Raw genomic sequence first — 27,132 nt, 5'->3', positions numbered from 1 at the left:
CCATCTTATCAGAACATTCTGTACAGTTTTCCAAAAAATACACAATCGTGAAGGAAGAAGTTTTCAAAACCCATTGCAACACACGATACCCCTGGTTTCCTAATAAATATTCACAGAATCATAGAATCACTCAGGTAGGAAAAGACCTTAAAGATCATCAAGTCCAATCACAACCTAACCATGCTACCCTAACTTTAACAACCTTCCTCTAAATCATGTCCCTGAGCTCCACATCCAAATGCTTTTTAAACACATCCAGGGACAGTGACTCAATCACCTCCTTGGAGAGTCTATTCCAGTGTTTAACAACCCTTTCTGTAAAGAAGTTTGTCCTGATATTCAAACTAAACCTCCCCTGGTGCAACTTAGGGCCATTTCCCCTTGACTCCAGTCACTAGTGAGAAGAGACCAACCCTGCTCTCGCTGTAAGCACCTTTCAGATACTGGAAGAGAGCAATAATAATAATAATCCCCTCAGCCTCCTTTTCCCCAGACTAAACAGCCCCGGTTCCTTCAGTCTCTCCTCATAGGGCATATTCTCCAAGCCCTTCACAAGCCTTACTGCCCTTCTTTGGACCTGCTGCAGCACCTCCATGTCCTTTTGGTACTGAGGTGCCCAAAACTGAACACAGTACTCGAGGTGAGGCCTCACCAATGCCGAGTACAGAGGCAGGATGACTTCCCTAGTGCTGCTCACCACACCATTCCTGATACAAGCCAGGATGCCATCAGCCTTCTTGGCCACCTGGGCACACTGCTGGCTCATATTCAGCTGACTGTCCGTCAGTACACCAAGCTCCCTTTCCATCAGGCAGCTTTCCAGCCACACACCCCCAAACCTGTAGGGTTGCCTGGGTTGTTGTGACCAAAATGCAGGACCTAACACTTGGCCCTATTGAAACTCACACAGTTTGCCTTTGCCCATCCATCCAGTCTATCCAGGTCCCTCTGTAGTGCCCTTCTCCCCTCAGGCAGATCAACACTCCCTCCCAGTTTGGTGTTATCTGCAAATTTACTGAGGGTGCACTCAATCCTCTCACCAAGATCATTAATGAAGATGGCAAATAGAAATGCCACCCGTACCAAACCCTCAGGGGCAGCAAAACAGTTTTCATAATCACCACAAGTTAATCCAAGAGTTCAGATCACAAACAAGCAACAGATATAATCCGTGGACTTTGAAAATTTGGTATTAGTAATACATAATTCCCATATAACAATTATCACAAATTTATTTTTGGATGGCATCACTTTTGTTTGTTTGTGTTTTAATATGCAATAAAATAGATTCATTTACCAAGGACCCTACATCATATGTCAGGATCCAAAGTTTTCTATATGTTTTCCATAAAGTCTCATTATTGGCAGTAGCAGCAACTTCCTTTCATTTTTATCACAATATAAGAACAAGAAATATGCAGCACTGATGGAAAGAGCTTCAGTCAAGAGCATCAAGCACCAAAAAACTGCAACAACGAATAATATCAATATTATTACTCCTAGGGGTCCTGACCGAAAGAGGCTGAAACCCCAATGCACAAAAGCATGAGGTGGAAACAAACACTGCTGGCAGATTTGCTGGAGGTAACTATGAACCTTTCCACTAAGAAATGAGAAGAGAGACTAAGCATGAAATTGACTTCCAGGGAACTCCATTGCAGGAAGATCATCGTGGCTGCAGAATACAGAAAGACGTTAATTCTAATCTTTGATCCTATGTATAATTTGAGATAACTCCTGGTGTTTAATTTTACCTGTCCTAATTCATACCACTTGAAGTTTTGACTTCAGAGTTTTGACAGTTCTCTCTGAACGCCACTCGAGATATAGTGCTGCTGTATTGGTGGGTTTGCAGAGTGCTTGCAATAGGAGGCTCCCTGCAGATCCCCTTATCTTGTGTACTGCACATTGCAGTAGGCAGGACTTCCCAGGAGCCACGGGAAGCTCTGGAGTGCCTTAGTTTAACAGCATAATGAACAACTTGACCCATTTTCTTAATTGCATCATCATACTTTTTACCTGTCTTCGCAAACACCAGGGGAAAAAAAAATACCATAGAAGATGTTAGAAAATTACAAAGTCAAGAAGCATCCTTTCAAAGAGTTACAGACTGGTTACACACTGCCGTATGTTTATAAGATCGAGCCATTTAGACACAAGCAGAGAGATAAGCAGAGCAGAAAAATGAATTGATCCAGGTTTACAGAAGGTATTTTTGTTTCTCAGTTTTATGCCCTGAAATTTGGGCTATTTTTGATAATGCAACAAAACATATTAGGACAAAGGCACAGTAGCATGAAAGAAGCCTGTGCTTGAAAAAAATCATCAGGCTCCCACCATGACCTTATCTTCAGTCAATATTTGTTTTTCATGCAAAAACACATACCCAGCAGTACTAAAGAAGCAAAATGCACTAAGCCAAATTAATTTACTATCTTCCTACTGTTCAAGCAATACCTGATATTATATAGGAACTGTTCTATTATATAGAAACTGCCTCCCCTAGCAAAGCAAAAATGAAACTTCTAACCTCTTTCCCCACCTCTTACAGGATGGAACAGAGATCCCTTCGTGATAAATGCAGCACAATGGTACCTTCTGCTTTCAGACAAACCAGCTTAACGTCTGACTTCTTAAGAGCACTACAGTTCCCTTACCCCCCTGCTGGAGAGTTGGAAGGGAAAAGCAGAGATGTAGCAACTGAGCAACACAGTAACTCTCTGCCTTTCAAGGCATTCAAACACACAGTAACAGCCTACCTGCCTTGAAACAGTTTCAGATGGCTCTGAATACTTTCAACCATACACACACAGGAGTGTGAATCAAAAAAAGTCTAACTGTATTTCAATGTACTCCCAATAACCACAATACCTTCTGTGCACTGCAGTGTTCTCTATTGGAAATGTACCACTGCTCATTGTTGTAACTCACACCAAGGACACACCATGCACAAGGTGTAACAACAGCCAGGCACAAGTGCATCTTTGAACCAAAACAAGGAAGCATTCAACGCACCTGGTTCTTACTGTAAGAAAGCTAAATGAATGTTTACCTCACACACAAAACCATCACCAAGATCTCAATCTACCCACACTTCATAAACTCTCACTGCCTTCAAAAGAACTGCAGAATAGCGCTCATACATACATCAGAAAACAACAAGCCACACACAAATCTACTTCTCCTATCTTTCGGTAGAAGATTAAAGGGTGTAATACCTAAGTAGAAGATAAAGAGCCCTTTTTTTTTAGTTTTCTTTAGTACAATAAAGCTATTATACTATGACCATATCTAGTCTTCTTTTTAAGTAATGAAGCAACTTCTTTCTGCAAGCAGAACGACCTTCTCAGATGAAGTTCTGCTCTTCTAGCTGTTAACACGACTGCTACCCATGTGCAGAGATGCCATGAGCCTTGTTGCTGCTGATAGCCATTCACCAGCCAAAACATTCCTTATGCACAACCTTCACAATCTCCAAAACACTCCCAACTGCCACATAGAACTTGGTGCATGCTCCCTTCAGGAAGGAGAGACTGATGATAAATGAGCCCAGTTTATGTGATCCTTCTTGCAGCACACTGGTGGGAATGTGGACTCCTGATTTTTTTGAGCTGGGGAAAGCCCTGGCTTACAGAAGTACCAACCTGCAGCATTATCTTGGGGTACCATGCAGTAAGACACATGCATTTCTCTGTTTCTCTGAGCCCTTGGTCCTTAAACATATACACTTCCAAAAAAACCCAGCACTTCTAGCGCAAGTACAGGCATCACTGCAATGAGTTCAGAGGACTCTAACGCAAAGAAACAGTCTGAAAGGCCACACTCATCAGCTTCACCATGGTACCCTGATGGCAGCAAGCTTAAATCTTTATCAGTAGAATGAAAACGATATAAGAATACTTTTATACCCACTATTTCTACACATGACTTAACTGTCTGCACAGGCAATTACACAGTGGTTTCATTGCATGACTGCACGTGATGCTGGGCACCCATTCCCTCAGCACAACTTCTCCCAGCACTTCAGCAAGTACTTCCAGAGACCTCCAGGCTGTCCCTGTCTGACTGCCCCAGGCTGACTAAGTCAGCACAGCACAGGAATTCACAACCACGTTGAAATATTAAAGAGCCTGTGAGTACTTCTTTGTTTAGTGATCTAAAACAAGACACAGACACTGCAGCACCACTCACCAGAAAAATATATATATATATATTTCCCAATATATGGAAATAGTTCCTTCTTTTTTAAGTGACACAGCATAGCTCAAATTACCTGACAAAAGCAGGAAATCTACTAAGGAAATAGTTAATTATGAACAAGCTCTAGGCAAATATCCATTTCTTTTTCATACAGAAGATCAATATTAACTTCACTGTTCTGTCACTGTTGCTGGAACACCACAGACCTTATGCAAAGTGTGCCACTGGTTTCAACCACAAGCAGCTTCAACTTTGTCACTTTTATGTCAGACAAAGGTTAATTTTTAGTAAGGAGAGACAGTGAGAAAGTACAGAAACATAAACAGAGGAACAAGACATAGTAAAAGCAGAAGATTGTCACCATGATCCCTGCATCTCTAGAGGAGAAATGGCTGGGAAGGAGGATGGAATCTCCTTAAAAAAGATAAATTATTTCCTGAGATTAGACAAGGAAAAAGAAGGAAAAACACACAACAAAAAACAAACAAACCAGAAAGAAACACTATCCTAAGTACTCCCAGCATTCTGATTTTTATGTTACATTAATCATGCTAGTTGGATGGAGTTCAAGAAAGACTTCCCATTAGAGATTGCCACTCAACAGATAAGAGAAATGCACATGAATGAACCCCCTAAGAAATCTGGGGAAGTCCATACAGCTGCACAAAAACTCACATGGTTATCATATAATCAGATCAGATAAAAACATCCCAATATGAAAAGAAATCATGACAGACAGGACTTATATTTATGCCTGCAAGAATCAAACTTGTTTGCTGTAAAAATGGTTAATGAAAATTTGGACCGTACTAGCAAAAGATCTTTCAGTTTAAGTGCAAAACAGCTCTTTGATGGTAAACAAGCTGAATGCATATAAATATTAAAGTTCTATACAAGTTTTTTATCCAGCTGAAAGCAAATACAAGTGTCAGTTTGGTGATTATTTCCTTTTATAGAGAAGGACGTTGCAAGTTGTCTGCTTTCTGTCATAGCTGAACTAAAACGAATTCTTGAGACACAGAAGTTATATGAGAACCAGGTACTTTATTCCAGCTAAAGTTCTTGAATGAAAGCTTGTCTACATGCTCCTGTGACCATGCTTATTCAATCATATGGGCATGTGCAATTTTACTTGTCTGTATCGTAACAAATAGATTAAAGCCTATTTCTTTTTAAACAGGAAGGTGATGTGCAAAGCCATTTATCGTGAACACAATGATTTATCATGTGTGCATATATTATAGAAGGCTGCAAACAGAACAGTGCAAAAACAGTTATTCTACTGTCAGTGAGGATTGTTTTTTAGATTAATTAATGGTGACATCACAAAAAAAGCCACTAAGGAAAACCCAAATTAACATTTAAGCCAGAAAGAGTAACTTTAAGATGGAACATTAATAATAACACATAGAAGGAAAAACCACCTCATCTGTGTTTCAAAACTCACCCACGTTTGGTGGTTTCCCATAATTCACAGGTAGTTCGGGAGGTCGGCCTCTGTGAAGAGCTGCAAATGCTGACCCCTTCCATAGTGTATGTCTGAAATCTGTATGGGAAATATTAACAGAGGGTTAGAGAAACCATCAGCCAAGCCAGGCTGACTTATTCCTTGTGGAAGCAACAGCATCAAGGAGCACTCCCGGCATTCTTGTCAGTCATTTCTCAGTCTCTAGGCTCAACTGTTCTTGTGGAAAAATAAGATTCATCTTTTTAAGTAGTTTGTCATAAATTTAATTGGGAGAAGTTGTTAAGCTGATTTCTCTTTCCTAAGCAATACGACTGTAAATGTTTTTAGCTTGGTTTTGCTTCATTTTGGTGAATAGTGTCTAATCTGCTGGTAAGAAAGAGAGAACAAAAAAGTAGGTGCACATTGTACTGATACAACACCAAATTCTGATGTGATTTCAGGCTTTTTGGAATCCCAACTCATACAGGATCTCTCCTTACAAACTGTACACTTGAGAATACGCTCACATACATTTTCTCCCTGAAAAGAGAATTTTTTTTCAATAAATCTCTTTTCTTGCAATTGGTGGCAATGTGCCCTATCTTCAGACACTCCTCTGCACCCCTGTGCCCCTCCCCCCAAAACAGCTTTTAAAACTAAGACTGCTTTCTTTAAAAGCACTCCAGCTCTATGCTGCCAACTGGCCTCAGAGAGCCTTCTCTCCAGAACAATAGCAATTTTTCTAAGACTGTTCAGAGAGCCTCAGAAATTAGACCTGGACTTCTTCCATTTCTGGCCATCTGGAGGGGAGAAATGAGCTGCCACAGTGAATAAGAACTGAAACAGAAGGACAGTGCCACAGATTGGTAGATCCGCATATCAGCACCTAGATCTCTGACTATGGTGTGTGCAAGGTTACATGACTCAGAAAGACTCCTGAGAGCACACTCTGATTACAGTCCAAACTGTGCCACCGAGCATTACAATGTTGCACCTTCAAAACTTAAGCTTTCCAAAATTGATCAAAATAACTGCAAATGCTAATAGTGAGGTGCACTGTTTCACACTAGCGAGTGCACACCAATTTGCACAGTGTCACAGCATCTTTTCTTCCTGAAGGAAAAAATCCTGTCATAGGTCCAGCACTACATATGTCAGCAATTCATCTAACCTCTGTTCCCTAATTTACTCAGAATCCAGCTCTCAGCATAGATACATTCATTTCCATGTTTTCTTCTAAGATGCAAAGTGATGTGAAATGAAGAAATGTTTTGCTGCAAACCTGAGGTTCCCAATCCTAACAAAACATAGATTAATCCCCCAAGCTTTGGATGAGTGATTGCAGGCACCACATCCATCAGGTGACATCAAATGGATCAGCAAGAAGCCACCATCCTGGTTACACACCTGAGTCTGACTTCACATGCAGAAATTTTAGTGCTCATTTGCCACTGAAACAGGAAGGTCCAGCTCTCCATCCCTGCTCCTCTCTCAGGAGGATGCTCCTGTTGCCTTTGTCACCTCCAGCACTCTGATCCATCAGCTCATTTAATTCAGTACTGTAGCAATACCAAGTTTTGCAACAGTTGAGCTCTGAATCAGCACATCATACGATCAGACAAGTTCTGGCTCCTACAGGGGAGAAGTGGCAGGGAGGAGGGAAGGGAGGAACCAACCACTCTTTTCAATAGCAAATGGCTCTCAGATCCACTTAGTTGTAACACAGAAGCGTGCTTTCAGGAACATTATCTCAAGCAGAGCAGTTTTTCAGAAGGACTAGGCTGGTGTCCTATTCAAGAAGAGAACAGGGGATTTTGTTCAAATTAACTTCAAGCAAGGACAAGCAGGAAACTATCACCAAAGGATGTCTAACTCTCTCCAGCCCTCTAACTGATACCCCAAATGCCACCCTACCCTTCAACCTGTCTGCACAGACAGACAATCAAATAATGGAACACACCAGAAAGACAGCCCAGCAAAATATTAACTGTGGTAGGTTATTTCAGACACACACATTTATGTATTTGGAAAATATATGGCTGTTTTTCAGATGGATCAGATCTCCAATCCAGTTCATCACACCGTCGACACAAATACCAGTCCGACAAGCTGGAGAAGTAACAAAATCAGGCAATAGCAGACACAGAGATAGCATTCCCAACCAAAGACACAGTAACAGGGCCAGCAATAACATGGTCTTGCTAAAACACTGTTAGGTAAGCAGGAGCTGAAAAGATAAACCGGAGTTTACACAAACAAATACAGATAACACAATATGGATTGAAATAAAAGCTTTCACTCCTCAAAACAAAATGCAGACAGACACAAACTGAAAATCTTACCTTTTGCTGCCCTTAACAGAGATTGCCGCCCAACACCCAGCAAAGTCTGCACACCTAAGACACTCTGTGGGATCTCCTTGTCTAAAAGCGGTCCAAGTCTCTCACAGATCCTAAGAAGATAATCCGGAGGGATGTGTGCATTGACAGCCACCTAAACATACAGAAAACACAGGTGTCTGAAAATTGGTTTATTTTTGCTTCTGCAAGTATTGTTCTTTTCTTTTTTAAATTCCTATTCAAATATTAAAATTAGTTACTTTGATCATTTTTAAAATGAAAGCATCCTCAAAATTAATTATACCCGAGATATCTTCTAACACGTCACAGAATGTGGAATAAGTCAGACTAGAAAATCAAGGTAGTAACAGCCAGAGTAGTAATTTAGAACGCTCTTTAATAACAAAAGATCCCAGAAACACAGCATTCTCAGTGCATTGGTCTAATCAAATGAAGTATTGCCTGGGGGCTTCTCCAGCCTGTTTTACCCTTCAGTTCATTCTTCTCACACGCACTATGTTTTGCTTAGCTGAAAAACCCTTGCCTTGCATTACTGTAAGAAGCGCACGTACAAAGCCTGAAAACCCTAAATATTATGCTTAGAGCCATACCCAGTCCCTATTTTCTAATTGCTAGGAATAGTAACTTTAAGACCCACATTTGTCAGCTCCTAATTCGTTATTCTAAGAAAACATTCCTCCTTTTCTGCTTCAGAGGCTGTTTTCCATGGGGATACGATAGCTCCCCCAATAGTCTGTGCAAACAGCAAATAAGCTTTGCTGCCTTATCTGGAGTGCCCTGTACCTGCCTGACTCCAGCTACACCCACTAGCTGCCAACAAAAATATGCAACATCAGAGTCCACTTGGTTCCTTCAACCTTGGACATAGAGCTACAACCACCTCTTCTCTAAGATCAACAACAGCAGACCCTTCAGGTCCTCGGTACCTGTGACTGAAGACTGAGAAAACACTGAACCAGAACTAAATGCAATAAATGTTGCAACATAATGAAGAATAAGATGACACTAAAAGAGTTTTTTTTTGTTTTCCCAAGTCAGAAACTAACGCCAAGTTATATTAAAGCCAACTTGAAAAGGCCAGAACAGCATTCATGGTAAAGAAACAACAGCAGGCACATGCCTATGCACATACCCCCCTCCCACCCAAACACTGCAACTGTGTCCAGTTGCACCCAATGCTGGTGAGGAGCTCTAAGCACACACCAGCAATGCAGGCCCTTCCCCACAGTGCAGGACAAGTTGTTGCCCAGCCTGACTACTCAATCAAGTTTCCCTTGGCATCAGCCCTGGTGCTCATCTATCACACTGCAAGCTGTTTTGACTCCCCACATTCAGAGAACATTCAACCCACAGAAGGGAAAGGCATTCTGCAGAGCCGACTGTGATTCAGACAAGTGTCAGAGCTGGTGAAAAGGAGAAGACCGCTTCCTTTAACAGTAGAGTATCACCAGACAGGTCTGGCTACCCTGTTCACCTCCACCCCCAAGAAAATGCCCCAGAACAGCAGAGGGAGCGGCAGGCAGCAGGAAAGAGGAACAGACAACCACTTCATTGATGTGTGCTGCCAAAACACTACTGGTTGAGCTGTGTCATCACGGGTGTTATTACCACATGGCATTGGGAAATGGTTGGTTCCAATTGGGCAGCAGCAGTGGTGCTACGGGGCCCAGAGCAGTGAGTCATGCTGTACAATGTCATCACTGCAGCGCAAGCAGGATCAGCACCGTTCCACAAATCCACAAGCAAGATTTTAACCCAACGAATCACAGCCTTTTCTAATGATGCACACAAGGTATTATTTAATTGAAATCACTCCAACACTCCCCATCTGAATGGAAACTCTTACAGAAGAGTAAGGATTCACCATGCAGCCTCTCTCAGTCACTGCACGCCAAAGATCTGCAAGGCAATAGCAATCCATGTGAAAGGCAGGCTCCTCCAAAGCCCTGGGCTTTGTAATTCAGCAAGAAATATAAACTTGATCACCTCATTAAGGCAGGCCCACACCATGAATTTTCATACTACGAGCATTGAGGAATGAACGTCTCATATCACAAATGCCATCCTGCGATGAGCAGTTTCTGCAGCCATTCAAACTTTTTTTTCCAAAGCCACACAGTTCTAAAACAAGATCAGTAGCTGCCCAACTGCGCAGCCAGTGAAGTTCAGGATGTAACTACAAATCGCCATTAGTTGTAAACTACTCAATGTAACAGTAACCAAAATGAGATACAAGGATTATCAGAACTTTTCTATTTATCTTTCATTCCTAGCTGTTGCGGTAGCCTCCCTTCACTATGTAAGAGAAGGATCAGAAACAAAGGCAATTGAAAACATGCAATTTGTAAATTCAGAGTACGAAATGCTCTTTTACATCTCTGATAATGAGTAGCACGTTTCTCAGTCAGCAGCTATCAATTTTAGCAGTTATTCAAGCTCAAAAGATGAAAAGAAAGCCAGCAACCAATCCAGAATAGGAAAAAACTTCCATCTCAATTTTGGAGTAGAAATCCTCCTCTCTCTGGAAACCTCACAGAAAGGCCAAACCATTCTCTATACGTAACACAGCGAAACACGTCCCTTTTCACTCAGGAAGGTGTCGTTTGAAGCCTCGCTGCTATTCCACTTCTGGAGAGAGGTGTTGGATTAAGCCTGGCAGCAGATATCCTACTGTGGAGACAGAGCCTGGCTCTGCTTACACAAAGCACACATTATTCAATGAGAACTGACTGACTCAGTCCATCTATTCAGACACGGAATGCTACTCGGTTGCTTAAAGACCTTTAAGGCAGTTGGTTGGGTTTTTTTTCCTTTTCTTTTTACAGAACAGCAAAGGGATTGAGCACCAACACATCTGCAGACCTGCCAGCACTCAAAGATCAAAGATGGATGCGCCAGAGCCCCGAGCATGTGGCAGCTATCTGCAGATGCCTGGCAGTGATTTGTCTGGGTGGCTGAGACACTAAGCAGCTCAGGACACAGACATCTGGCTGCTCCCTGCCAGAGCAGGCAAGTTGGCAAACCCAGCATGGAGCCAGAGCTAAACCAGCACCAGAGAGCTGCTGAAGCAGATAGATCTCAGCGTTCAGTTTTATTAGACTGTAAACTTTCCTCAGTAATATTTAACGTGGAGCATATTGCACAGACCAGGCGCCTATCAAAGTGATCGTCCCCTTTATTAACACGCCCTGCCCATCAGCTCTGCCACCTGCAATCAGCACCATACCACACTAAAGAAGAAAGGCTGCGTGGCTCTCCTTCCCCTGTCATTTACACGTTTCTACAAACCACAGCAGCCTAAGTGGCCCCTAATCTGTATATTAATATTGTTATTACCATACAGCTACGCAGGCAGACGGCAATAGGAGTAAATTCTCCTAGAGATTTTTTTCCATAGTAACTTCCAACTAAAACGCTTAAACTGCAGCCTGGAGCAGAACAAGCTATTTTGTTTTCAGGTTCCCAAAAGAACTTGAAACAAAACTGCTGCCTCTCACCTCTGTGTGTGAGAGCTGTACGTGGATTTTAAAGACCATCCCAAAACATAAAGCTGTGAAGACATGGAAGAGAAAAATGAAGCCTCCCACATCAGATTTGCATTCGCAGAAGGATAGAAAAAGGCAAAGCTTAACATCAGCTACAGCCACGTTTGGCATTGCACCTTTTTGCCACTTGGCGAGATTAAACTAGCAGTAAGCACATTAGCACCTCCCCAGATCCATTAGAAAACAGCTTTAGAATATTAAAAGCTATTTTTGAAAAATATATAGAAAACAAGGGGGAAAAAAGCAAGAAACTAATAATACAGGCCAGAAACATGCTAAACAAGGAACTTTTAAAGGGCTGTTTTAAAATAGAAGAGCTGAAAGCATGCTAAGTGAGAGCCAGTTCTACAGCCATACTGGGATAGATTATGGAAATGGTTGTTGCCTTTAGATGCAACAATCCTATACAGGTTAAATAATCAGAGCATGAGATTGGCACAGCACCATGGAAATACTCTCTAATAAAGCAACTTTACTGGTCTTACAGATCTAAAAACTCGAATAAGTCAGTATGTCCTTCTAAAACCTCCATGTAAACAGCTGCAGGTGAACTTAACCACAACAGCTTGAACTAATATGCAAATATGCTGCTACAGAGATAAGCAGCTGCAAATAAGGAACTATTACCGAAGTCACGTAAGGGCTCGGAGAAAGTCATACCCCCTAAACCTGTTTATGCTTCTGATGTTGGAAGTATTACAACATAATCTCAGACTGCTAAGAAAAGAGTCCTTACTGGGCAGCTACGACACAGGCAAGGAGCTCGCTGATCCCTGAAACAAACAAACAAATCCCCTGGAATTAATGCTGACAGTTTTTCCTCCCCAGAACGGCTCAATAAACAGGAAACAAACAGAAAGACAACTCTTTGCGATTACTAATTATAACGAGACGTCTGTATTCCCAGGGTTTGGAACGGGATGGCTCTGAAACACCTCTTCAGGGAAGCCCAGGGAAACGTTGCTTCAAAGCACTAACTCTGTCTAATGCAAAAGCTGCACAGAGGTGGAGAACAATGTGGGCCTTGCAAGGCCCCTTCCCACCAGGTCCTGGGGTAGGCAGGCAGCTGTGCGGCAGCAGCAGATTTCTAACCTCCAGGCAGCCGCACCACGCTGCTCTCATTTGCCAAAGCAACAATCAATTAAGAATCAATTGACAACTCTATCAAAAAGCAGCAGAGGAGACCAGGAGCACCGAGGCAGCTGAGCAAGCAGGAAACTGCTCAAGACCTCAAATATGGAATCTCAGCAAAAGGAAGCTCAGATACTGGACTTCCACAAGATGCCAACAATGTGCATATACACAGAAATTCAAAAGCCATTATCCACTCAATTTCCCCAGGCAGGGTAGGTTGGAACTATCATATAGCAATGACATTTTCCTGAGGTGAGAAAACTGCACCATCTCTCTGCTGCTAATGCTGGGATTGGCAATACCTATAAATAACAGCACCTCAGATTCACAGCTAGTTTTAAATCAATGCAGATGGACAAGGCAGAAACCCAAAGCCAAATCCCATAAGCTGTTCCACGCTAGTGCAGCCATCCACAGATACAAATTCTCCACTCAGATACACCGTCCAACAGCTGACGTTCTGTCTTTCCCAAAATTAAGCTTCACTTCAGCACAAAGAACAAAACAGTCTTTGCCAGAATAGGCCGCCCCTCAGATAGCTCTTGAAAACCAGACCAGTCATTTTTATCAGGAATAAACAAAAATAATTTCCAAAAACTGCACACTGGAGACTGCTCTGATAATCTAAAGCAGCTCAGCTCGACTTGGCTGTTCAGCAGCTGGCTATACATTAAGCTGCTGTGGTTAATTTAAAGTAGAAGCACTGATAGCGTGCAAGTTCAACATACCTAAGACCCTCATAATGAAAGTAAGGACCCTCCCCCTTTACAAGCACGTTTCACATCCCAAGACCACCAGCAGCCAATAGCAAAGTAAAAAGCACTTGGAGCACGCAGACCTTTGGAGCACACCTGGGCAATTATCTGGACAGGCAGCCATATGTTGCACATAAAAAGTGCTCCAAAGTGGAAAGAAGCAGGAAACACAAAGGGAACACAAATGCACAACATGCTCATGTTCTCTGTGTGGCTTTGCTCACTAGATACAGCTCTTACTAGTGTATCTTCAAGTATTCTCCTGCCTGAGGGTGCCTGACATGTAAAGTGAAAGACTGAGTTCAAATAAGAAAGAAAAAGAAATCTCTTTAACAGAGAGATTTTGGATCTTGACTGAAAGCTTGAGGGGTTAAATGGAGTAAACTGGGAGTAAATGTTAACGATTGCCAAATGCGATTTGGTTGTTCCATCTTTATCATTTCCAAAAGCCCTCAGAGCAATAGCATACTCTACAATGAGAGCATCAGCATATTCTCGCAAAAATACCAGCTCTATAGACTAAACAGTCAGGCTGAGAATGGAAAACAAAGTTAAAACATCAGCAATCAGAACAATAAATTCTTTGTCAGGTTTGAAGGAGCAGAATATTGGGCAAACAAGCAAACAAACCAACCTAACTTCTCTGGGTTTGCAGATCTCTCATTTTGCTCAATTACCTCAGGCCTGTCTGCCCAGTGCAGTTGCAACACAAGGCAAAGATTGGCACCGATTGCTTTCCTGCTTCTCAGTGGTCAAACAAGAGAAATGGGCAGAAAACCCCCCATCCCTGACTGCCAGCGTCAGTAATTATTATTATTATTATTTTCCCATGAGGTGAGATAACTAAAATCAGAGTTTTTTCTTCTCCACAGCCCTAGCTTTGTTCTAAACATTACATCCAGACATCCAGCTAGCACAGAACTCAAGCAGTTCAGGTTAATATACAATCACGTGTATCCAAAGGTCCGAATTCCAGCTTCATCACACTCTAAGTGGAGAGGGAAAAAGGCTTTCCTGCTACATCCTTGACAGCAAAAGCTTCAGCCTGAGGATTAACTGAAGTTCAGCTCATCCCATACAGCATCAACCTGTCTTGCTATGATTAGCTCATTTTCCTGTTCCTTACTGGTTTACCACATTAACCTGCTAAACAAAACTAGAAAAGAGATTATTAAAAAAGGATAATTGTTGATTAGCTTAAAATAGAAGAAAAAGATCTTATACTTGGCTTTGATAATTCTATGCACCAAGAAGCATTAATTCCAAGCCTTGCTTTACTCCAATTTGCTTCCTGCTTCTGAAAATCTTAAAACTCTATGACTCCAGCAGCAGCACCTAACACAGAAGAAAAGGCTTTAACACTTTCCTAGCCACACCTCACTGAATGAAGTGGAAAAAGGTGCAACTCATGAAGCAAAACAGTCTGTAATCAGACTTTACATTGCTGCTAGCACCCCTCGCTGTGAGCAGGCACAAGCTGAACCTGAACTGGCCTGATGTTAAGATTTCAGATCCTCTAAGAAGATCGCACACAGTACTGAGGTTTATTGAATGCAGCACTTACTCCATTTCTGCTCACTCAATAAACAGCTCCAGAATTATCCACCAGAGGAATGACAAAGCACAATCACCTTAAAACCTCAGTATGTTTCAGATAGGAAAAGCCAGCAGGTACCTCAATGCCAGGAGCTCTCCCACCTGTACCTGAACATCTAAAGTAGCGCTACAATGGAAAAAAACCAACCGCAGAGCAAACTACAGGGCAACACTTGTGCTCAAAGCCCACATCGCCACGGTGCTCTGTGGGGTGGGACACAAAGCTCCTTGTGGTGCAGAGCAGGATGCTCACAGTGTGTCTGTGTTGCACCTGGAGTGCAACTACAGCTGCAATGTCAGTGCTGTCACCTGGAGCCGTGGGCAGTGACAAGGCCGCTTTTATCTCCGGCCCCCAGCGTAAGGCAGCGATGGGCACCCACTCTGAGCACCCCTTCCAGCCTCCCCACTGATACCTCATGGACTTTTTGTGCTTTCAAACCAAGCAGGCCGCTCCCTCAGCCCCAACCCCACGATGCGGCCCCGCAGCCCGGCCGAGACCCGCAGCTCCCGGCCCCGCACCCCCCGCCGCCCCACCAGTTCCTCTGCGGCTCCGGAACCAATCAGCCGCCTCCTTACACCGCCGTCCCCGTTGCTCCGGCTTGTAAGGCGCGGCGCCATTCGCCAGGCCGGGCCCCGGTACGTGCCCTCAGATAACCCGCCCCGGCCCCACAATAGCGCGTCTCGGCCGCCCCCACCAACCCCGTCCCGTTAAACCCCCCCTCACCCGGCCCGGCCCGGCCCCGCCGTGCCCCCATTGCCCCAGCCCAGGGGCGGCTTCGGGTCGGCGGGTTGAAGCCGTCGGGCTGGGCGGGGGGAGCGCGGAGCGTGGCGGTGCGGGGACGCGGGGAAGCCGGCGGCGCTTGGGGGCTCACCAGGTCCTCGAAGCTGCGGCGGTGCTCCTTGCCCTGCCAGTCCAGGCGCCGGGGTATCAGCTGCGGGAGGGAGACGGGGAGAGAGAGAGAGAGAGAGAGCGGGAGGAGGGACGGAGCCGCCGGTCAGACCCCTCCCCGGGCGGCCGAGGGCAGCCGGCCCCGCTCGGCGCCCCCAGCCCCGGCCGCAGCACGGCCCCGCAGTGCCGGGAGGGGCCGGGCAGCGCCGTCCCTTACCTGGTGCTCCTCCAGCTCCTCCACCAGCACCTGGGGACACACAGCACGCACACAAAGGACGTGAGTCCGAGCCCGCAGCGCCGTGCCCCCCCAACCCCCGCCCGCCCGCCCGCCGTCCTGCCCCGTTCCCTTCTGCTTCCCTTCCCGGCTCCTCTCCCCGTCCCATCCCCTCCCGCCCGGCCCGGCTCGGCCGGCAGCCCCGCTCACCTGGGCGGATTTCTTGCAGGGTCCGGACTGCAGGAACCTGGCGATCAGGTAATAGAGCTCTGCGTCGGGACAGGGAGGGGGAACGGGAGAAGGGGACACGGTTACAAAGCAGGCGGACGGCGACGGAGCCTCCGCGGCCAGCGCTACCCACCGGCTTCCAGCTGGGTCGGGGCGGCCGCTGTCGCCATCCTCCTCAGGAGGCCCGAGGGGGAGGGGAGGTGGCGGATCTCGCCCCGAGGACTCGGCGCTCCTACAGCGGCCGAGCTCCCATGGAGGAACCCCGCTGGCCGTGAGCGGCGTTCGCCCCGCTGCCGTTCTCCGCCGGCTTCATGGCATCGCCGTTCGCCCCATAGATAGCCCGGCCCGGAGAAGGCAACCGCCGAAGCTGGGTGCAGGAAGCGCCGCCGGCCGCGCGAGGGCGGTGCGGAGCGGCTGCGGGCAGCGGGGAAGCGGCGGGGCGGAAGGGCCGGGCGGTGACGCGAGGCGGAGGGACGGGGAGCGGGGAGGGCGCCATGAGGCCTGTGGGCCCCGGGAGGGAGAACACTGAGTGTGTGTGTGGAAACAGCGAGAAAACAGCGAGAAACCGAGCGGCGTTGTGCTGTGTGGGAAGGGGCAGGGCCGCGGGTGTGCGGGCTGCTCTGCTGGAGGGCATGGCTGGAAGAAAAAAAGGCCTTTTAGGCGATTTTATCAGCGTGTAACGTGGTGAAGGTGCGGGAAATAAACTTCAGTTGTGCTCGTGGAGTTGTTTCTTCCGAAGGATCTGTTTAATCCACGGAAAAGACAGGCAAAATGCCGGATTTGGGACAGCCAGAAGTGGCCTTGCTCACCTCACACTGACTGCCACAAACACAAAGGGGTTCTGCTGGGTTGGTACCCTTGTGATGGCATTAGTGAGAATTCAACCTTAAACATGAAGGTCCTTGAGACAACATTCAATTTCTGATGCCTAGGGAGAGCCCTCATACTCTGTTAACATAGATGGGAACTTACAGCCATCAATATGTGATACCTGTCATTTTGAGTGCCTCAGTATTTCAGAGGGGCTGTTGTCATGGTCCCCAGAATACCAGAGGCAAGGCAATGTGGTAGATAAGAAATTGGGCTGCAGTGGCTTTGCTAGATGAGGTGCTTCTTGTCATCATAGAAGAGCCTGAGTTGGAGGGGATCTGTGAGGATCACTGAGCCCAGCTCCTGAGCTCATCTTACAGTCAGTGCTTCAGGAGCTGAATCACAATCGTTTCCTCCCAGTGTCCAGGAAATAAAGACATGGATGATGCCACATCTGTTCTCTTCAAAGCAAACACTGTGCAATATCAATCTCTATAGACATTCTTGAGGGAAACAAGTGATTTTTCCAGGAGTATCCTGTCCAAGCTTCACAAATGTATTTCACTTCAGCAATAACTTGCTAAAATATTAGGTGAATTGACAGCATTCCTTAATATACAATTGTGTTTTACTGCCATAAATACCTGATGTTTGGTGTTAGAATTTCGTGAGCCTTGGCAAGGTAACAATCACTGTCATAACTGAAAAACAAAGGAATAAGACAACTCATCTTCATGCTTTGAATACCAAGAGCTGAATCATAGTAAATTGATGCAGTTGAAACATTAAGAATAAATTCATTTTCACATGTATTTATAGTGTATCTGCATGACTAGACGCTGTGGAGTGCTATTTCAGAGTTCTTCCTGCTGTTACCACAAGGATGCAGCCCGTCCTGCTGGCAACCTGCTCTCATGATGCTTCAGGATACCAGTCAGGTGTGTGACATCCAGCTGCTCCGCATGACTCGTCTACACCTTAATGCAGGTGTGGAAGTTGTTTGTGGCAGGCGCTTGGGTTACCTGGCTGACGCATAAACTCCATTTTCTTCTTCGTCCTCCAAAGCTCTCAAGCTGCTAATGAGAATTTAAATAGCCACAATAAATAAATGAAGCATCCCCGCTTAACCATCGTAGCTCTAGGATTTTTTTATAAGGCAGATTCTTGGTTATCACTTAAAGAGATGTGGGGAGCCACCTTCCTAAGCTGTTACCTCGGCTCTAGGGGCTTTCCATTAGTAATAACTCTTGCAGTGTGACACTGGAGCCTTTGAAGTTAGTCCTGTTAGTCCTATGGGAGTTTGGGTGTAAAACAGTTCTGGAAACAAATTACCTCCTAGGAAAAGAACCTTCTGATATTCTATATCTTTAGGAGTAATATTTCTCTTTCCTGTCTAAAGATCTGATAATTGCAAGCTCGTCTTATTTTGTATGCTAGGAATGCAAAGGAAGAACGTAGATAGTGTATCGTAATATGTTTTGAAAGTGCACATCAATCTTTCTGAGCTAAATTTAATTGTCAGGAGAAAACACAGCACCATAAACATTGTGTAGCACCAGGTCCTCCTGTCTTCTAGTAATACCTAATATATTCTTGATGGATATGGCGTGTCTCTTTGCCCCCCCTTGGCTGATGTCTTGCTGAACCTTTCTCCTCACAATTTGCTTTTATGTGAGCTCGGAGGCAGTAGCATATAAGCTGCACCACCACAAAGAGGCAGGATGATTCTTTTAGGGCCTGTATAGAGCCAGTGGGAATTCCTACAGGAACTGAAATGGGCTCTCAAATTGAAAGCCAAGTTAGAAAATGTTGCCAAATGAAGCTCATCTATCCCTTGTGTGTGTCCTCTCCGCACCATTAGCACTGGAAGCCTTGCTGCATGCCTAGGTGTTTATACATACAGGTTCTCCCAGCTCGAAACTCAGAGGTGCTCCTTAATGCAAAGGCTGTGCCCTTGTTGAAGCCTAGGCTGATTCATGCATCAACAAGAAAGGAGCACATTAGTAACTGTGCAGCTATTTGTTAGCTATGTGTTGCAGAGTATGGGTGTACAGACCACGGCCTGCATTCAGGCGAACACAAACAGCTCATTAGTCATGCCTGGAGCAGCCATTGGATGGCTTCCCTTGGCCAGGCTCCTTCAGAGCAATTAGGGCTGGGATTTCCATCTCCTCAGTGACCCCCCAGCCTTCTTCCTGTGTTGCTGTTCCTGTGGCTCCACAGCTTCATATCATTAACATTCTCCCAGTTGCTTTATGATCCCCTAGGGCTGCTGTGATCAATAGCTCTTCCTGCTTCTTCTGAGCTCTCCCCTTAAGGACTCGTCTTCCTGGTGAGTAATGCCCATCTTCAGGTGCACCTTTCATTCCGTGGGAGCCCCGTGGCACAGCGCACTGCAGCCGCACACAGATCTGCAGCTCCATGACTCATCTCTTTCTGGATCCTCTGCATCCAAGAAGCATCGTGCTGGACAGCAATAGTAAATCTCCTAGTGAAAGCCAGATTCAATGCTGGTGCTTATTTGTGTTTCTCCAAAGCAGAACGCTGTTATATAAATGCCAACTGCAGCAGTGGCACTTAGTGCTGGAGAGAAACATAGTGATGCAACAGTCTTTGCTGGTGAACAACAGATGTACTCAAAAGCAGAGATACTTTGAGGAAGAAGCTATACTGTGAGTTTCTTTCCATGCTTGCTCTTTTTAAATAATAGTAATAGTAGTAATAATAATAAAGGAATGCCTTTGAAGCCTTTTGAGTGGAAACCTTTATCTAAAACTTCAATCTAAAACTTCAATCTACACCCACAGAATAAAATCAATCTCATTCTGCTATGGCCAAACTTGTCAGATGTTGCAGGGTCGCCTCCCTCTCCCTTATGTGCCCTTCCCAGACAGAGTGCAGATATCACAAAGTGTTCAGAACGCCCATTGCTTCTGCCCATTTCATGTTGCAAAAACCTCTCAGAAAAGCCCTATTTTGCTTTTCTTGGAAGAAACCTCCAGAGGTCACACAGTCCCCATCCTGCACAGAGCAGGCCTGAAATATCACGTTTGACCAGGCAAGTCTGAACACTTCCAAGGAAGGAAGATTGCCCAACCTCTCCGGGCAACCCAACCCCTTCCAGTCTGACCATCCTTGTAGGCCAGAATCGTTTCCTTATCGGTGCTTCCCATGTTCCAGCTTGTGTCTGCCACCTCTCACTCTATTGCTGTTTTCTAGTGTCAGGACATGCCTGGTGAGTTTTTCCACAACCAGACAGAAATACAGCACAGCTGCAGATCAGAAGGTGGAGGTTAGAACCATGCAGGTGTGCTGGGTTGTACCTGGACTGTACCTTTCCAGTGAATGTATATGGGAATGTATATGGGAATGTATGTATCAGAATCCCTTTGGATTTAGACTTTATCATCCATTTTTTAATATGCATTCTGCTAACCTTGGGCCTTTCCTTATGCAACCAGGTGAGACACAAGGATACTCACTGTTCCTGTAATGAAATCCAAGTTTTTTCTGTAACTGCTACAAAAACAAGTGCTGTTTAGAAGCAGTTTCAGAACTGGTGCTTTGTGCTTTACAGCTGAAACCAAATACAGGCATTGAATAGTCAAGACTTACTTTAAAATGGTATCAAAATGCAGTAACCTCAAAATGTAATTCTGGCATTGTAGTTTGTTCAAGTGAATAAATAATAACGATTATAATTAACATTTGCTGGCGTGCTGAGGTCCTGTGTGCCCATAGACATCCACTCTTGACAAAGAAATCTTCTTTCTACGTTTCTTTTTCTCTTGACGACATGTGTTAAATAACAACCCGGTACCTGCCGGTGGTTATGTAACATCTGCTGGAGGATCTATGCTATTTTATTTGCTTCTGCATCCCTCCTCTCTGCCCTCTGGGTGGTGCTCCATAACCAAGAGTTCCGGGTAGCACTATCCCACAGGAAAGGCTGTTGGGAAACAGGGCAACGCTGTCCTTTGTTTCTAAATTCCGCCTTAAAATAGTTGGTCTAAGTTCAGAGATTTGTTCTGTGTGATGTAAATGTGGCGCCTCTTCCTCTGGTGAAGCTGCAGATCCATTTGCTGGCACACAAGATGCCACCTGCCTGGAGCAGGATCAGCTGTTATTCTGCCGGCCGATCCATATCTCATATTTCTTATGGCAGCCATTAACTGCAGTGAGCTGCTGCTCTGCTTGGAGGTACGTATATCACCCCTGCCACTGTCTAACTTTTACTTGCTTCGTTTTCAACACAAATTAATTCCCTCTGAACATTATGTAAACATTCGTGTCTCTGTTTTACACACAAATAAATGCAAAATTTCAAATATGGATGGCATGCATACAAAAACAGGCAACAGCAGCCTGCGTGCCGATGTGCCGATAGCTCTGTAAACAGAAGAACCGGGTGAATAATGCCAGCACGCTGCAAAGTCTGCCACAGCATCACCGAATCTCAGCACTACCCCTGAAGGTGCCTATAACTCATCAAGCTCTCTAAGCAGGGAAATTACCTATAGCTGCAAGTGTCGAGGCAGCTCTCCTCAGTGGTGGTGTTGCAGTGGCAGTGCCCATGTCTGTAGCTCCGGATCGGGTCCTGCCTCTGTGCCCGGCATCGTGCAGCTGCTGAGCTCAGTGCTCAAGCAAATGGCTCCTCTCTGCTCTCTCCGGGGACGATGTGCACAAAGGGCTCTCCTCAGAATTGCTACCTGACATTTCCCGGCTGAGCTAATCCAACAACTTCACATCTTGATGAATCCTTTTAGAGACTGTTGGGGGTTTTTTGTTGTTGTTTGTTTGTTAATTTGCAGGGCCTGATCCTGCATCTTCAGCTTTTCGTGCTGGGGTGCCCATAGCTTTGCAGTCAGTCAGCATGGCTCAGAATTCAGCATGTCTGTCCCCGCAGAGCTGGGAATGCAAATGCTGCTGTCACTCCATCCACCAAGCGTGTTGCTTAGACCCCTCTATCCTTTCTCTTCTACACTGTCAGAATTTTTTGCCTTTTAATTTGGTTTTACAAAAGTGATGGGTATTTTTGTGAAGGACCCCACCAAGTTACTAAGAGGCGCTGGTTTTATTTCATTAATAATGCACATTGATTTTCTAAATATATTCCTCAATATCCACAACATGTAAACACTGTTAGTAAGTTCATTAATACCCTTTTGGTACAGTCTTATAAAAATAGAAATTAAATATAAATTAGCACACAAGGTGATAAATTAGAAAACTGCCTTGAATAAGTTTGCCCACGGTAGAAAGAATTCCTGATAGGTCTGCAAAGCCACGTATGGCACTGCAGAACAGCCAGCGCAATGAAGCCAGCATCTCCTCATTAAATCGTCGTAGCTCAGAGCCCATTTCTACTTATCTGTAGCTTCCATTACCATTATTTTGCATTATCCTTGTTTAGTTTCATTTTTTGTTCCATTCCTTCAGTGTCAGGCCTGGCTCTGGCCGATGAGCTTCGAACTAGTCAGGTAATTCATGTCTGAGCCCTCATCTAGGACTTCTGGTCAATGCCATCCCATACTGGAGTTTGGCAGCCATTCATTTTATTTGTTCAGCTTAAAGCCTTCTGCTGATCTTCATTGTGAGAAAATTTCTCAATCTCATCCCTCTTAATGAAGGGTTTTGATTTGGAAACCTCCATCAGTTCCTCTGTAGGAAACAGTGACCCACATAGAACCATCGAATCATAGACCCACTAAGGTTGGAAAGGACTGCTAAGATCACCAAATCCAACCCCATCCCAGCCCCACCATGCCCATAACCACGTCCCTCAGTGCCACATCTCTGCAGTTCTACAACACCTCCGGGGATGCTGACAACACCACCTCCCCTGGCAGATGTTTCATTCAGCTCTTGAACTCGCAGCATGTAGTGGATGGATACATTCTTTTATAGCCTTCCAGCTTCTTATCTTTGGAAATACTCTTATTTTTATTTTTTAATATCGTCAGAAGTTCAATTTTCAGAATCTCCCATCATCAGCTTCTATTTTCTTTTTTGCCTCAACTGATCAGAGCTTTAGAAACATCTCGCCACTATGTGTGTTTTCTTTCTTATCTCCATTTAAACATGGCTCACATTTTTGGGATGTTCCTTAAAGCTTTTCTTGATAGAATAAGTAATATAATGTCTGGTGAAGTGCTTTTCAACACCTCCAAATACTTATCCCTGTGTCTTTTATGCCAATAAGGAAAGCTTTTCTGTAGAGTTATGAGGTCCATGAGCTCTGTGTGGCTGAGTGCTGTCCTGGTGTTGGATGAGAAGTAGCATGGAAGGCCGGAGGATGTGGGGTGAGGCTGTGAAAGGCAAATGGGAGCTTTACAGACAGAATTCCAGTCATCCATATTTATTGTCATGAGGCACTACATCCTTACTGCTGGGCTGTAAGAAGTGAGGAAGGCAATTGTGCAGGTTATGGGTGAAAAAAATAAAAGCATCTCTTTATCCTGCACATTCTTGGGCAGTTTGCTAAACTACAGGCGCCCTGCCATGTTCCTGCTGAGGTCTCCTCTCTCTGAGATATCTGTGGACACCCTTCTGTCTTCCCTGTGGTAGATCTCAACCCCTTAATATTTTTACTTCCTTTGTTTTTTTCTCCTCTTTGGATGACCTGGTTCCCTACCGATGCCATCGTTCTGATCCTCAACTTTTCCAAAGCTCTTCTTCTCATCTTAGCTTTGTTGCTGCTGTGTGCCAGCTGCCCCAGACACTCCAACCCTTACACTGGCATTTTCTGTCTCTGCTGTAACCTTCTGAGATGCTCCCAGGATGGCTCAGCACCACCTCATCTCTCAACAGCTTCACCCAGTTCCTGCTAGGAACAAATTCCTGCCACATCCATGAAGTTCTGGCAGCCCAAAGACTTGTCTCACTTGTTACCCTTCAGAAGGAGCCATGGGCTGTCCCTGCAGCCCAAATCCAGCTCAGAATTTTGGCAGGGGGAGGAAGTCTTCTGCTCATGGTTAGGTATTCATTTGTGCAATTAACAGGCAGTCTCTGAACTCCCTTCCCCACATCCCTGCTGCAGCCACGGGATCCGACCACATCTGGGCTGAGGGTTTGTTGGGTTGGACAATGTGAGCACAGTGAATAGGCTGCTCAGCACTGCCAGCCATTTCCCTCCAATGGCTGCAAAATAAATGGTGGGACGTGTTCCAGTGCAGTGCTGCAACCACCCAAAATACCACTATAAAATTCACAGGCACAAAATAGAGTGAGTGCATTAAGCAAGGCTTAGGGGGATTATCGAATTAAATCGGTGCCCTCTCCACCCTTCCCCCAGTCAAAGATATTAGGAATCGAAATACAAAAAAGGGTGTTAAAACGGCACAATGGGCTCCACTAAAACCTATAAAAGCAGAGAAACTCATTGTGGAGGCCGTTGCTTTCTTCCAGGCTCCTATTGTGTTTGGGCACAGCGATTCTGCCGGGGATGGGAAGGCTGTGCCTGGGTAATCCTGGGAGCCACCACAGCCATAACGCTGCCGGAATGGCTGCGCCGGTGGCATTCCCTTACAGAAAGGGAACGTCACAGGGCTGCGTGCCCCCAGCACTGCTGCCTGCTGCTCTGACTGTGGTGTCCCTGCAGCCGCACAGCCCTGCAGCTGTCATCTGCTGCCTGCATCACAGCAAGGCTTGCAGCACCCATGGGTCTGCTGCGTGCACGCAGCCTCTGGTTGTTAATCCGAACGGGGCTTATTGGGAATTAAAAAACGAAAGCAAACAAACAAACAAAGCGAGCAAAAAACAGCCTTTAAACGTGATCTACGTGAACAGCTTATGGTGGTGCAGCAGAACAGTGCCCAGCACGCAGCCACAGCTGATGCTGTGGCATCATGGAGTGGGTTTTAGGTTAATGTGCAACCCTCTGTGCCTGCTTTAATTAAAAGGAGTTCAGAAAAAAATAATGAATTTAACATTAAATATTTTAATAACTTCATGGTATGAATCATAGAATCACCAAGGCTGGAAAAGAACTTCAGGAGGAAATAGTCCAACTGTCCACCTACCACTGGTATTTCCCCACTGAACCATGTCCCTCAGTACAACATCTGAGTGGTTCTTGAGCACCTCCAGGGCTGCTGAGTCCATCCCACCCTTGGGCAGCCCTTCCCAGTGCCTCACCACTCCTATGGTGAATGGGACTCGGCCCTTGGGCGTGTTGAAGCTCACCATGTTGCCCAGTGGTCCCACCTATCCAGATCAAATGATTAGGTATGACTAGATTAGATATTTAATATATAAATACTTACAATCAAAGCTTAATTCCTACTACATGTACAGAATACTTATTACCCAAATGAGCACAAAACCATTCCCTTACCAGGGAACCCCTTTTCCTCCTGCCTTTCTTATTGCTATTACAGACCCCTGCACTGCATGTCCCACAGTATTTAAAGCCTTTACTTTAGCAGAGTAATAAAATAAACTCGTTGTGCCTGGGATCTGCAGAGCAAGGAAATGAGACACCTGTGTGGCAGCAAATGGGATTTACAGGATTCTGAGCTCTCTGGGGCGCACACGGGTTTTGTTGCTGCACGTGCACCAGTGCCTGGAGGGAGAGCTGCGGGCACAGCCAGGGAAGCATCGTTAATAAGTGCTAATTAGTAAAGCCACCGGGTTTCCTTTGACCTCACAGCGCTCTGAGGTGTCGATGGAAGAACGAGATGAGAGAAGCATCTTTGGGTGGGAACCCTGTGCTCCCCCACGTCCCTCCCCTCTGCCTCAGTGCCGCTCAGTGCTGTGCTCGGGGTGCTGCCTGCGTGTGACAGCATGGCCTGGGAGAAAACCAAAGCTGCGGCTTTCCAAACACGACTAATATTGCTATGGCAACAAAGGAACTCACCTGAAAATGAAATGTGTGCTGGAAAGCAGCCCTATGTATTCAGAGAGCAGAGAAAGACAGATCCTGGTTTATTTATTTATTTTTTTAAGCTTTCCTGAACTCTTGACCTATTAAATTCCATTTCTACCCGAGATAAAACGTAAACTGAACGTGACCCAACCTCTGCTGCTAAAAGAAACTCCCGCCTGGATCACCCCACATCCCCCACACCTTCTCCCCATTGCTGAGTCCTCCACTGAGCCCATCCATGCTGCTCACCTGATAGGGAAACACTCATCTATAATAATGGATTTTTATCTGTAGTTATGGGTTTTTCTCACTCTTAATTGCAGTGAGTGAAGGACTGAGATATTTTCCATTGTGTTTGCGTGTTACCCAATGAATTATACATCTTTCTTTCCAACCTAGCAGCTGTTCCAACAGACAACCCAAGCTGCAACTTCAGCCTCTTCTCTTGAGCGCTGTTGGGATTCCTCTGCTCGCACCGGTGCTGAGTCAGGATGAGTTCCCAGCAGCAATGGGGCAGGATGGGGCACCCCGCTGCCCCACATCCCAACCCCAAACAGGGCCCTGAGTGGGGGCTGCCTCCCCCTCGGGCTTTTTGGAAGGAGAATGAAAAACAAGGAAAAAAAGCATGGTTGAAGCTGCTGCGCGCCGCCCTTTTCCTTTCCACTTTGGAAGCCCTTTTGAACATGCAGTTTTCCAGCAATTTGAAGGAAAATTGCCCTGAAAGAATGAAACGACAACAACAAAAAAATCTGTCTTATTTTTTTCCAGCAAACCCCCCTGTGCCACACAAGCAGCTGCAGAGAAATTCTCTTCCAAACAGATGATGTAATGGGCTTTGTCAGCCAATGCTGTAATGAATAAAAACCTAGACCCTAAAATCATCCGAGCTTTTGATGAAGCCCATAAGGTTTGTGGTGCGGGCAATCCCCAAAAGGCCAGAGCAGTGGGTTTTGTCATGCAGATGGCAGCGGGAGGGCGGTGGGCACCGGGCAGCATGGGGGGAAATGGGCAGAAAGCTTTTGTGTTCCCTTAACATAAATGGGCTGAAGGAAGATGCTGACGGGAGATGTTGGGGTGGGGGTGACATG

General features: G+C 45.4%; 2 protein-coding genes and 1 long non-coding RNA gene across 13 annotated transcripts in view; 1 reads left to right on the top strand and 2 right to left on the bottom strand.

Annotated features, from left to right (window-relative positions):
- The window catches only part of BRWD3 (bromodomain and WD repeat domain containing 3), a 50,852-nt gene extending 33,856 nt beyond the window's left edge, over positions 1–16,996 (bottom strand). For 5 of the 9 annotated variants that reach the window (XR_014945177.1, XM_085544638.1, XM_085544639.1 and 2 more), the window contains exons 1-5: positions 16,502–16,754; positions 16,144–16,409; positions 15,910–15,969; positions 7,990–8,140; positions 5,648–5,746 (exon numbers count right to left, since the gene is read on the bottom strand). Coding sequence is in view for 8 of the 9 variants with exons in the window: in XM_085544638.1 (XP_085400764.1) it covers positions 5,648–5,746; positions 7,990–8,140; positions 15,910–15,969; positions 16,144–16,409; positions 16,502–16,538 (613 nt within the window). In the remaining variant the exon portion in view is untranslated. Of the gene's footprint in view, positions 1–5,647; positions 5,747–7,989; positions 8,141–15,909; positions 15,970–16,143; positions 16,410–16,501 lie in introns of all 9 variants that reach the window. The other 4 variants (XM_015860503.3, XM_085544644.1, XM_085544642.1 and 1 more) reach the window with 2 other exon arrangements.
- LOC107312796 (uncharacterized) lies at positions 10,835–20,883 on the top strand. 3 transcript variants are annotated; one of them, XM_085544645.1, is made up of 4 exons: positions 10,835–15,673; positions 16,370–16,398; positions 17,998–18,116; positions 19,446–20,883. In XM_085544645.1, the coding sequence occupies exons 1-3, from the start codon at positions 15,170–15,172 to the stop codon at positions 18,008–18,010; spliced, it is 546 nt and encodes a 181-aa protein (XP_085400771.1). In that variant the 5' UTR covers positions 10,835–15,169; the 3' UTR covers positions 18,011–18,116; positions 19,446–20,883. The 3 variants fall into 3 exon arrangements, 2 of the variants coding, with proteins under 2 accessions (XP_085400771.1, XP_085400772.1); XM_085544646.1 differs by having other exon boundaries at positions 19,427–20,883; XR_014945178.1 differs by lacking the exons at positions 10,835–15,673; positions 19,446–20,883 and adding an exon at positions 16,051–16,203 and having other exon boundaries at positions 17,998–18,305.
- LOC146760960 (uncharacterized) lies at positions 17,949–21,867 on the bottom strand. The gene is made up of 2 exons (XR_014945179.1): positions 21,693–21,867; positions 17,949–18,254 (listed from the first exon to the last, which is right to left on the bottom strand). It is a non-coding gene; the product is annotated as an uncharacterized LOC146760960 (long non-coding RNA).
- Between the last annotated feature and the right edge of the window lie 5,265 nt (positions 21,868–27,132).

The sequence above is a fragment of the Coturnix japonica genome, chromosome 4, assembly GCF_054131305.1.
Source record: "Coturnix japonica strain WE chromosome 4, WE-NBRP24, whole genome shotgun sequence".
NCBI lineage: Eukaryota > Metazoa > Chordata > Aves > Galliformes > Phasianidae > Coturnix > Coturnix japonica.
This window is presented reverse-complemented; position numbering and strand designations above follow the sequence as displayed.